Source organism: Nerophis lumbriciformis, linkage group LG13 (assembly GCF_033978685.3).
Source record: "Nerophis lumbriciformis linkage group LG13, RoL_Nlum_v2.1, whole genome shotgun sequence".
In the NCBI taxonomy this organism is placed as follows: Eukaryota; Metazoa; Chordata; class Actinopteri; order Syngnathiformes; family Syngnathidae; genus Nerophis; species Nerophis lumbriciformis.
Window position 1 is genome coordinate 35,797,910 of NC_084560.2, and position 12,564 is coordinate 35,810,473.

A 12,564-nucleotide genomic window follows, 5' to 3' on the forward strand; every position below is an offset into this window, starting at 1 on the left:
TTATCAGACAGTGTTAAGTCGCTGAAATCAGAGTCTGAATCCGAGCTAATGTCGCTATACCTTGCTGTTTGTTTGTATCGGCATCACTGTGTGACGTCACAGGAAAATGGGCGGGTGTATATAATGATGGTTGAAATCAGGCACTTTGAAGCTTTTTTTAGGGATATTGCGTGATGGGTAAATTTTGAAAAAAACTTCGAAAAATAAAATAAGCCACTGGGAACTGATTTTTAATGGTTTTAACCCTTCTGAAATTGTGATAATGTTCCCCTTTAAAAAGAACAACAGAACAAATTAATGTTACACAGACGTAACTTCCTGGCACTAAACCTGCAGAAAATAGTTATTCTCAGGTTTCCTTAGGTTTACATTTTCACACTTTGCATCATTTTCTCACACTTATTGAAGCATTTCTCACATATTCCTTCATTTTAAGAGCTTATTGTTAAGTGTTCAATGTGATTTTACCATTGTGTTTACATTGTTTGAATGATTTTGATATACAAATGATTACATTTCACGTATTTTCCCCCTGCTCCTTACTCATCAGGTCATAAAAAATTTCAACGATTATGATATCGTGATACAGTTTTCAGCCGTGTGAAGACCACGGTTTGACCCTGAAACAGGCCCTTAAAGACTCACGCTAAGGCTTGCTGGTAAGCAATGATGAAGTCGGGTCTTCCTGCTTTGTAGAACAGCTTGGCATTCGACTTGACCCAAACCCAGGTTCCGGATTTACTGAGGAGGCGGAAAATAGTCATGCCGCTTTCTCCGGTTTTCATCACTGTCGGGACGCAAAGACATTAGCGGAGGGCGTAGCAGGTGTGGAGTGGAGACATGCCGGGACGTACTTCGCAGGTGGTTGTCGGCGCAGTGCATCATGTCGCCGGCGTGGATGAACTGGTAGCCCGAGCCGTTAATGCACAGCTCCACCTCCGAGTAGCCCAAAATGATCTTCCCCCTGCAAGGAGACGCAAAGTGAGTCGGCGCCGACTCCCTGGCGTGAAGTTGTCACCTGTCATCGATGCCCATGGGCGAGAAGTCCAGCTTGTGCTTGGATTGGAAGAGCAGCGTCTTGGAGCGGATCTCCACGATGGACGCCGGCTGCACGGGCGTGGCCACGGCGAACAGCGCCAGCTGCGGTTTGGCGTGTGCGCCGTTGTCCCTGAAGAGGTTTTGGCCGTGCAGGAACTTGAGGCGGCCCTGGAACTTCAGAGCCTGGGAACAGAAAAAAAGGACAACGCGGCTGAGACGCGAGACCGCGCGAGGGCCTGGTGCGGAATGTCGGACGCTACCAGGAAGCCGGAAGAGTTGTCCAGGAGGCAGCGGAAGCGAGAGACAAAACTTCTCTCCAGGAAGGACGAGTTCTCTGGCGGAAGCTGGTTTGCATTGTAGAACTCTGTCCTCGTGCATCCATCCAAACCTGACACCATCAAACAACAACACTCAAAAACCTGTAAAGATGGACCTCAAGCCCTTCAGTCCAAACTACGCGTTTATTAAGGAATTTTAAAAATCTGACAGTATAATCGCTGCAAGTCAGACACCATCTTGTGGACAGTGTGGGTAATTCTGGTTAATTGAACTTTGAAGTGTTCACAGCAAGGCATTTACTTATTATGACCGAATCCAAATAACCTTCCCAAATCATGGCGCAAATAAACCAAGACAAAAAGTCAACACACATGTTCACACATTACACAATCTTTGTGGATATTGTAAACAAATAATAAATAAATAAAAAAAAAGGTCCATCACGCCACATAATTCAAAATTACCCCCATTTAAATCCACGATGGGAAAAATGCTAAACACTTGTTTCCATGCACAAAATTAGTCTGATTCCTCAAATAATTAGTTTTTTTGCATTTTCACAATTTTTACGTGTGAGGTCCCAGTGTCCATGCACTCTCTCTAATGCGACTATTGGTCGGACGCCATGCGCCTGGGGGGGGGCACTTGTGGACAGCGTGAGTAATTCTGGTTAATGAACTTTAACTGCACTTTGAAGTGTTCACAGAAAGGCATTTACTTATATGACCGTGGGTAATTCTGGTTAATTGCACTTTGAAGTGTTCACCGCATCCAAATAACCTTCCCCAATGATGGCGCAAATAAACCAACACAAAAAGTCAACACAAATGCTCACATGTAACACAACCTTTGTGGATATTGTTTAAAAAAAAAAAAAAAAAAAAAAAAAAAAGGTCCAACCTCAACACATAATTCAAAATTACACCCATTTAAATCCACTGAAATGCATGATGGGAAAAATGCTCAACACTCGTTTCCATGCACAAAATTAGTCTTGACTTCTCAAATAATCATTTTTTTTTGTATTTGCAGTCCCAGTGTCCATGCACTCTCTCTAATTGGTCGTACGCCATTTGCCTCCCATACACTTGGGGGCGCTTTTACGGGTGACCTATGACATCACACTTGTTTTAAGTGATGTCCGTTGTAATATTGGCACAGATGACAAATATTTTGTCTCTAATGGCTATGCTGATGTTACATAGCAGACAACATCAAGAAATGATTTTATAGTGCACTACCAACATGACGCTACTACCAAGAAGGTCTCAGACCGGACGCAGGACCGAAGCAAAGAAAGACCGGCGGGAGAGAGTTTTTTGAAGGAATGTTAGTACGGAGAATCATGGAAACAAATTTTCGAATGACTCGGAGTTCATTCAAAAGGCTCTGAGGATTTATGGAAGGAGTTTATATCCAAAGGAAAAGAACATTGGTTCCCTGGTTGATACTGTTCCAAATGAAGGTTGCTATTGTTCTGGACCTTCTCTCCAGTTGTGCGAAAAGTGAATACGATGTTTGTAAACACTTTATTATTCGCCTTTAATATACCTGCTTGACTTTCGTTCCTCTAAATCATATTTTGTTCGGGACTCCAAATTAAACCAAATTTTACATTTCCTTAGCTACCTTCTCCGAGGTACTTGAACTCCTCCACTTGAGGCAGGGTCTCCTCCCCAACCCGAAGATGGCATTCCACCCTTTTCCGGTCTTGTTCACGAGTGAGGGAAGAGTGGATCGTGAGATCGACAGGCAGATCGGTGCGGCATCTTCAGTAATGCGGACGCTGTATCGATCCGTTGTGGTGAAGAAGGAGCTGAGCCGGAAGGCAAAGCTCTCAATTTACCGGTCGATCTACGTTCCCATCCTCACCTATGGTCATGAGCTTTGGGTTATGACCGAAAGGACAAGATCACGGGTACAAGCGGCCGAAATGAGTTTCCTCCGCCGAGTGGCAGGGCTCTCCCTTAGAGATAGGGTGAGAAGCTCTGTCATCCGGGGGGAGCTCAAAGTAAAGCCGCTGCTACTCCACATCGAGAGGAGCCAGATGAGGTGGTTCGGGCATCTGGTCAGGATGCCACCCGATCGCCTCCCTCGGGAGGTGTTTAGGGCACGTCCGACCGGTAGGAGGCCACGGGGAAGACCCAGGACACGTTGGGAAGACTATGTCTCCCGGCTGGCCTGGGAACGCCTCGGGATCCCCCGGGAGGAGCTGGACGAAGTGGCTGGGGAGAGGGAAGTCTGGGCTTCCCTGCTTAGGCTGCTGCCCCCGCGACCCGACCTCGGATAAGCGGAAGAAGATGGATGGATGGATGGATTAGCTACCTTCTTAAATTAATCTTTCTTTCTTTTTTTCACCCATCAAAATGTTCTGTTCTTCAGTTTTACTTCATTAAAAATGCTGCTCATATTTTTTTAAACGGTATCTGCTTCCGGGTTATCGCAGGCGCGATACCAAGGGTCCCCTCCGGCCGCACACACCCCCTCGAGAGATCTGGTTTCCAATCGCATAATCCAGGTGCGTTAGTCCGACTTTTCAAAAACCAAACACGATCGGATTAAGGTGTTTCCATGGGTTGTAGGAGGCTTATTTAGAGCCCAACTATTTAGTACATGGACACGTACTGACTCTCTCCACACTTATCCGTGTTTGGCGCATTTTATCTGCTTCATATTTCTGATTAATTACAAAACTTTAAGGAGGTTGTCACGAAAGTATACATTTCACATACTCCTAATATACAATTATAATAAACATTAATTATAGACCCATTATATTAATATAATATGTATATACATACATATATACACATATATATGTACCGTATTTTTCGGAGTATAAGTCGCACTGGAGTATAAGTCGCACCTGCCGAAAATGCATAATAAAGAAGGAAAAAAACAAATATAAATCGCACTGGAGCCCGGCCAAACTATGAAAAAAACTGCGACTTATAGTCAGAAAAATACGGTACATATATATATATATATATATATATATACATACATATATACACACACATATATATATATATATATATATATATATATATATATATATATATATACACACACACACACACACACACACACATATATATATATATATATATATATATATATATATATATATATACATATACACACACACACCTATATATATATATATATATACATTTATATATATATATATATATATATATATATATATATATATATATATATATATATATATATATATATATATATATGCATAGCTAGAGAGCAGAGTTTTATTTTATTCTTTTTCATATAATTTTGATAAGCTTATGAAAACCTCAAATAGAAAATCTCCAAAAATGTGGGGTTTACCGAAACTAAGCCATGATCATCATCAACTAAAGACTTGATATATCTTACTTTGTATGTAATGACTTTATATCACATATCAGCGTCACATTTCGGAGTTTCACCTGTACAATATACGGATCAAAGTATTTGGACGCATCCAGGTACATACGTTCCACTTCCAAGTCGGGTGGGTTGAGAGCAAAGTGGAGGTTCTGCCTGAAGATCCCGCGGTCGTCTGTGTGGATGAGCTCAAACACGCTCTGGTGGACCACGTCTGACTGAGGACACAAGACCACGGTCAAGGCCTCATTTCTGCAACAACCACACACAAAAACCACTCACCTGCTGGAAGCCCAGGTACTCCTTGATGGTGGGGGACGCGTAGAAGACCACCCCCTCAGACGTGATCACCAGCACGAAGCCGTTGAGTGCCTGCACGGTGAACACTCAAGTTAGCGCTTTCCTGCAGTGTCACTTGTTTGCTCACTTGGTTTGACCAAAACAAAACCAATCGTTCAATAAAAATAAAGTCAATCCAAAGAATCTGTTACAGACACCCAAAAATATCAACACAAAAAATATTTTGCAGAAAATAATGATAGAATGACATGCGGAAATAAAAGTAAAATACATAAATATGGTGAATGAATATGAAAAGTGGGGCGTTTTAAAAGGCGGGTACTTTTATACATGTATGCTAGCATGTCTTCTACAGCATTTTGACCAAAACAAAGGCTGGGCGATATAGCTGAAAACTGTATCCTGATATCGGTCGGTAATTATTATTATATTATATTATAATTATTTTTATAACTTATGGAGAATAAAGGACCTGGGACCTCACGTAACAAGCTTAAAAAACCTGGCGTACAGCCTTTTTCATGGCAAAAACGAGATGTACAATAGTGAAAGTTTTCATATGGACCCATTCCTGGGGGGGATCTCGCATGAGAGGAAGAGGGGGGGTTGTTCATTTTGCACTGCATTCGGCTGAAAATGATGGAAAGCGCCACTCCACGTAGCAATCGAGGCTGTGGTCAAAGTTGGAATTGGACACAAAGCACATTTTAAGATACGCAACACTCGACTGCCCACTGGCGGCTGAAGTACGGTATATAGTGCATGCCCCAAATTTGTCACGTTACATGTTAAGTTAAAGTACCAATGATTGTCACACACACACACACACACAGGTGTGGTGAAATTTGTCCTCTGCATTTGACCCATCCCCTTGTTCACCCCCTGGGAAGTGAGGGGAGCAGTGGGCCCTTTTTGGTGATTTAACCCCCAATTCCAGCCCTTGATGCTGAGTGCCCAGCAGGGAGGTAATGGGTCCCATTTTTATAGTCTTTGGTATGACTCGGCCGGGGTTTGAACTCACAACCTACCGATCTCAGGGCGGACACCACTAGGCCACTGAGTAGGTAAACAGCGACGAATGGGGCCGTATGAATCCACTTCCTACTGTATCAAGGCTGACGTTGACGTGGAAATGGGCGTTGACATACGCTCATTTCTACAGGTGGTGTATACTTTGGTGATATATATGTATATGTGTATACCGTATTTTTCGGAGTATAAGTCGCACCGGAGTATAAGTCGCACCTGCCGAAAATGCATAATAAAAAAGGAAAAAACATATATAAGTCGCACTGGAGCCCGGCCAAACTATGAAAAAAACTCCGACTTATAGTCCGAAAAATACGGTACATATTATATTAATCTGATAGATACATATTCAATAATTAATATAATTGGTTTGACTTTTACCATGTTTACTTCCGTGACAACCTCCTTGTAGTTTCGTAATAAATTAGAAATATCAAGCAGCTAAAATGTGCCAAACATGAATATGTGTCTAGTAGAGAGTATTTTGCATTTTTCCCCATCATGTTTTGTAATGGATGTAAAATGTTTATAATGTCCACAAAGTTCAGTGAGCAGGTTGTGTTATGTGTGACCATGTATGTTGACATTTTGTGTTGGTTGTTTTTTACCCCGCACCATGACTAGGGAAGGTTGTTTGCATTGGGTCATACATGATGGGCTTTTTTCAATTTACCGCATAATTTAAGGTCATTGAACTGTATTACTCACATAATCCACTAGCTGTCGACATAATAGTAGCATCAACATTGTCAGACTATTAAAATGAATGCAATCTTCCTGTGGGTAAGATTCCTTACTAAACTCACGCCTCGTGGGCCAATTGGAGACTTCAGCGGGCGGAGTGTGGACACCCCTGATCTAGGGATAATTTTTCCACCTATTGCTGACAAAACGTGTTCCTGTGACTCCTTGGCCATGTCAGGGGGACACCAGCCGCGGGTGGTCGCCACAAACGGCCACCGGAGACCGAGGAGGATGTCCCCTATTTGGCTGTTAGCAGAAAAAGCTCTCCTGTGTTTTAATAATAAACTGAGTAATCAAACAAGAGTCAAAGTCTTTCGCATCCTTCGTGATATGCTGCTATGGTGGTTTTTCAGACGTGCCGATATAGAAGTGTGTCGCAAAAGCATGATGGTAACACTTTTTCCCACATGTACAGGGCATCTAAACACCGGACATGAAGTTCATGAGACAAGATGGCGCTATTGGAGTAAAAAAGAGGCTTAAATCTTCCTGCAAAAAGAAGATATGAGTAAAAAATCCAACTCTGCAATGGAATAGATCCCTACACTTTATCAAAAACAGATTTATCGAGTGATATCAAGGATTATTGGTTGATTACGCTCCCAGACATATGGAACTATTGTGCTCCAGACTACAATCTACATGACAAAACAGATGGAAACTTGGAAAAGCTTGGAGGTCTACAATTTCTTTGTGCGTGGCTGGGTCAAGAAAATTGGTATCAAGACTCTCCCGGATAAATATGCATCGTTTTTGCTAGGGTAAGGTTGTATTTCATGATTTAACTTTGCGTTGACTGCCATGTTTGTTGTTGTTGTTGCACGCACCGTTTATGTTTTTGTCTGTCTTTATCAAAATATAACTATAGATGTCAACATTGTGTATGTGCTGAAAGATTAATTTATGATTGTTTATCAAAATATAACTTTAGATGTCAACATTGTGTATCTGCTGAAATATTCATTTATGATTGTTTATCAAAATATAACTATGGATGTCAGCATTGTGTATGTGTTGAAAGATTCATTTATGATTGTTTATCAAAATATAACTAGAAATGTCAACATTGTGTATGTGCTGAAGGATTCATTTATGATTGTTTATCAAAATATAACTTTTGATGTCAACGTTGTGTATGTGCTGAAAGATTCATTTATGATTGTTTATCAAAATATGACTGTAGATGTCAACATTGTGTACCGGTATATGCTGAAAGATTCATTTATGATTGTTTATCAAAATATAACTATAAATGTCAACATTGTGTATGTGCTGAAGGATTCATTTATGATTGTTTATCAAAATATAACTTTTGATGTCAACGTTGTGTATGTCCTGAAAGATTCATTTATGATTGTTTATGAAAATATAACTATAGATGTCAACATTGTGTATGTGCTGAAATATTCATTTATGATTGTTTATCAAATATAACTATAGATGTCAACGTTGTATATGTGCTGAAAGATTCATTTATGATTGTTTATCAAAATATGACTGTAGATGTCAACATTGTGTATATGCTGAAAGATTCATTTATGATTGTTTATCAAAATATAACTATAAATGTCAACATTGTGTATGTGCTGAAAGATTCATTTATGATTGTTTATCAAAATATAACTTTAGATGTCAACATTGTGTATCTGCTGAAAGATTCATTTATGATTGTTTATCAAAATATAACTATAGATGTCAACATTGTGTATGTGCTGAAATATCAATTTATGATTGTTTATCAAATATAACTATATATGTCAACATTGTGTATGTGCTGAAATATTCATTTATGATTGTTTATCAAATAAAACTATAGTTGTCAACATTATGTGTGCCGAAAGATTCATTTATGATTTTTTATCAAAATGTAACTAGATGTCAACATTGTGTATATGCTGAAAGATTCATTTAGGATTGTTTATCACAATATAACTATAAATGTCAACATTGTGTAGGTGCTGAAAGATTCATTTATGATTGTTTATCAAAATATGACTGTAGATGTCAACGTTGTGTATGTCCTGAAAGATTAATTTATGATTGTTTATGAAAATATAACTATAGATGTCAACATTGTGTATGTGCTGAAATATTAATTTATGATTGTTTATCAAATATAACTATAGTTGTCAACCTTGTGTGTGCCGAAAGATTCATTTATGATTTTTTATCAAAATGTAACTACAGATGTCAACATTGTGTATATGCTGAAAGATTCATTTATGATTGTTTATCAAAATGTAACTATAAATGTCAACATTGTGTATGTGCTGAAAGATTAATTTATGATTTTTTATCAAAATATAACTGTAGATGCCAACATTGTGTATATGCTGAAATATTCATTTATGATTGTTTATCAAAATATAACTATAGATGTCAACATTGTGTATGTGCTGAAAGATTCATTTATGATTGTTTATCAAAATGTAACAATAGATGTCAGCATTGTGTATGTGCTGAAATGTAGATTTATGATTGTTTATCAAACTATAACTGTAGATGTCAACATGGTGTATGTGTTGAAAGATTTATTTATGATTGCTTATCAAAATGTAACTATAGATGTCAACATTGTGTACGTGCTGAAAGATTCATTTAATATTGTTTATCAAATCTAACTACAGCCCAATATTATCGGACATCCCTAGTATTTTTCAGAGGCAGTATAGTACCGTTTTTAATTCATTAGTACCGCGGTACTTTATTATTACCGGTATACCGTACAACCCTACTTCCTGCGTTGCTCGGTTACCAAAGAGTGAGTGCTTCTTTTCATGCAACCAACCTTGCTTTGCAACTTTGCTTTCTTCCATCAAAGAAAACAAAATTGAAGGTTCTATCGAACACATTTCTTTATTGATAGATTACGTGTCCATCGCGGTATATATTGATATCGTTTTATCGCCCAGCCCTGAGCAAAACCCGTAGGGGGCGTGACCCACGTAGGCAGCAGGTGTCGTACCCGGAGCAGCAGGTCTCCCTCAGATAGTCCTGTGGTTTCCAAAGTGTCCCCATTGGACTTCTTAGCTGCAGGAAAGCCCGGCCCGGTGCTGTTCTTGAGCGTAGCTGAGAGAGAGAAAGAGAGAGGGTTAACCACACACAACGTAAACAAATGAAAACGAGCGGAGATGTTTGACTGGTGGCGTAGCTCGTGCGATTAGCTCATCCAGTCTTAAGAGCGCTTCAAAAATGTGCCTCGGCTTGTTTGAGACAAAAAGGCGAGCTGGTGTCATAATCCCTTCTTTCATGGCACGGCCTGAGAGCTAAAGGAGGAGGAGGAGAGGAGGATGTAACAAGACACTTTACTGCTGCCACAAGACAAAGCACCGCGCACACTTAAACTACATCGGCTCCAAACGTCCTCGGGGAGATCTTTTATTGTGCGTGGAGTCCGACGGCGAGTCTGCAATATTGACTTTGGCGTCTGGTGCCAGTGTTGTGTAAGAGCGCCACGGCTGTGGGCGGAGCTGCTTATCCGAGGCCTGTTTGGAACAAGGAAACATCCTTGGTGTTTGTCGGCAGTGTGCAAAATCTTAAAAGTCATTCCGGGATTTGCAAACAGCTAAAATGATGTACAAAGCAAACTATAACCTGCTTGCCAAGAATGTACAACACTTCTTCTCAACAAAAGAGGAGAAATATAACCTTAGAGGAAAATCTAATTCAAAACATTTGTATGCTCGTACAACACTTAAAACCTTTAGCATATCCGTATGTGGAATTAAATTATGGAATGGATTAACCAAACAAAGCACCAATATGATTCAGTTTAAGAGACTGTTCAAACTACAAGTGTTCACAAAGTACACAGAACAATAATTATGATGAACATCTTGAACCCTTTTTTTTTTTTTTAGATAAAGATTATTTATGTGTGGCGACTTGTCCAGGGTGTACCCCGCCTACCGCCCGAATGCAGCTGAGATAGGCTCCAGTGACCCCCGCGACTCCAAAAGGGACAAGCGGTAGAAAATGGACGAATGGATGGATTAGTTATGTATTTAATATTTGTTTACTTATTATGGTATATTATTTATGTATTATTCATTCATTCACTCTTCTGTTACAGAGAACAAAGAAATGGGATACAATTGCTATGGTATGAAAAGGGGTAGGATTAAATTAGTTCAGCTTCTTCCTACTCTTTTTCGGATGTGCTGTAATGAAACAGCTGGAAATATGTGATGTATTACGTTGTATCGTATGTTCCATATAAACTGAAACTGAACTGAACTGAACTGGTGGCTGAATTATTATGTATTACAGGTGGGCCAAGGAAGAACACACAAGCTTTTGGTGTAGATCAAGGGAGTCCAAATTACGGCACACAAGCTAAAAACAGCCCGCCGGCGAGACAGCACAAGTTCAATAAACAATTTGACCGGGAGCGGCATATCCATAACATATATAAAATAATCAGTAGTCTAATTGCTGCCTTTCAAGTCAACACAAAGTAGAGCATTTACTTATATGACCCAATCCAAACAACCTTCCCTAGTCACACGGTGATTTTTTTTTTTTAACCAGTACAAAAATTTGATAAACATGGTCCCACATAACACAACATACTGATTGAACTTTGTAGATATTATTAAAAAAAACGTCCAATCAACATAAAAAATCTAAATCCCATTTAAATCCATTACAAGGGATGATGGGATACAAAACACTCTCTCCAGACTTATCCATGTTTGCCGCATTTTAGCAGCGTTATATTTCTGATTGATGAAACAACTTTAAGGAGGTCGTAAACAAGGGAAGAGTTGAACTTTCACATACTCTTAATAACCAGTTACAACAATTATAAATTATATATCCATTATATAATTAGTACTCATATATGTATGTAAACGTACTTCATTCATAATGAATTCACCCTATTTTGACAGCATAGTACACCATAGTATGTGCAAACGTACTTCATTCATAATGAATTTACCCTATTTTGACAGCATAGTACATCATAGTATATGCAAACGTACTTCATTCATAATGAATGTACCCTATTTTGACAGCATAGTACATCATAGTATATGCAAACGTACTTCATTCATAATGAATTCACCCTATTTTGACAGCATAGTACACCTAAGTATATGCAAACGTACTTCATTCATAATGAATTCACCCTATTTTGACAGCATAGTACACCATAGTATGTGCAAACGTACTTCATTCATAATGAATTTACCCTATTTTGACAGCATAGTACATCATAGTATATGCAAACGTACTTCATTCATAATGAATGTACCCTATTTTGACAGCATAGTACACTAAAGTATGTGCAAACGTACTTCATTCATAATGAATTTACCCTATTTTGACAGCATAGTACACCTAAGTACATGCAAACGTACTTCATTCATAATGAATTTACCCTATTTTGACAGCATAGTACACCGTAGTACGTGCAAACGTACTTCATTCATAATGAATTCACCCTATTTTGACAGCATAGTACACCAAGTATGTGCAAACGTACTTCATTCATAATGAATTCACCCTATTTTGACAGCAAAGTACACTATAGTATGTGCAAACGTACTTCATTTATAATGAATTTACCCTATTTTGACAACATAGTACAACATAGTACACATAGTACGTGCAAACGTACTTCATTTATAATGAATATACCTTATTTTGACAGCATAGTACACCATAGTATGTGCAAACGTACTTCATTCATAATGAATTTACCCTATTTTGACAGCAAAGTACACTATAGTATGTGCAAACGTACTTCATTTATAATTAATTTACCCTATTTTGACAACATAG

The 12,564-nt window shown here is 38.9% G+C and overlaps 1 protein-coding gene across 2 annotated transcripts in view; it reads right to left on the reverse strand.

Moving 5' to 3' along the window:
- The window catches only part of LOC133613387 (aryl hydrocarbon receptor-like), an 81,650-nt gene that overhangs the window by 15,919 nt on the left and 53,167 nt on the right, over positions 1 to 12,564 (reverse strand). For both annotated transcript variants that reach the window (XM_061970896.2, XM_061970894.2), the window contains exons 3-9: positions 9,743 to 9,846; positions 4,987 to 5,076; positions 4,814 to 4,922; positions 1,299 to 1,426; positions 1,019 to 1,221; positions 855 to 964; positions 646 to 787 (exon numbers count right to left, since the gene is read on the reverse strand). In XM_061970896.2, coding sequence (XP_061826880.2) covers positions 646 to 787; positions 855 to 964; positions 1,019 to 1,221; positions 1,299 to 1,426; positions 4,814 to 4,922; positions 4,987 to 5,076; positions 9,743 to 9,846 — 886 coding nt within the window. The remainder of the gene's footprint in view (positions 1 to 645; positions 788 to 854; positions 965 to 1,018; positions 1,222 to 1,298; positions 1,427 to 4,813; positions 4,923 to 4,986; positions 5,077 to 9,742; positions 9,847 to 12,564) is intronic.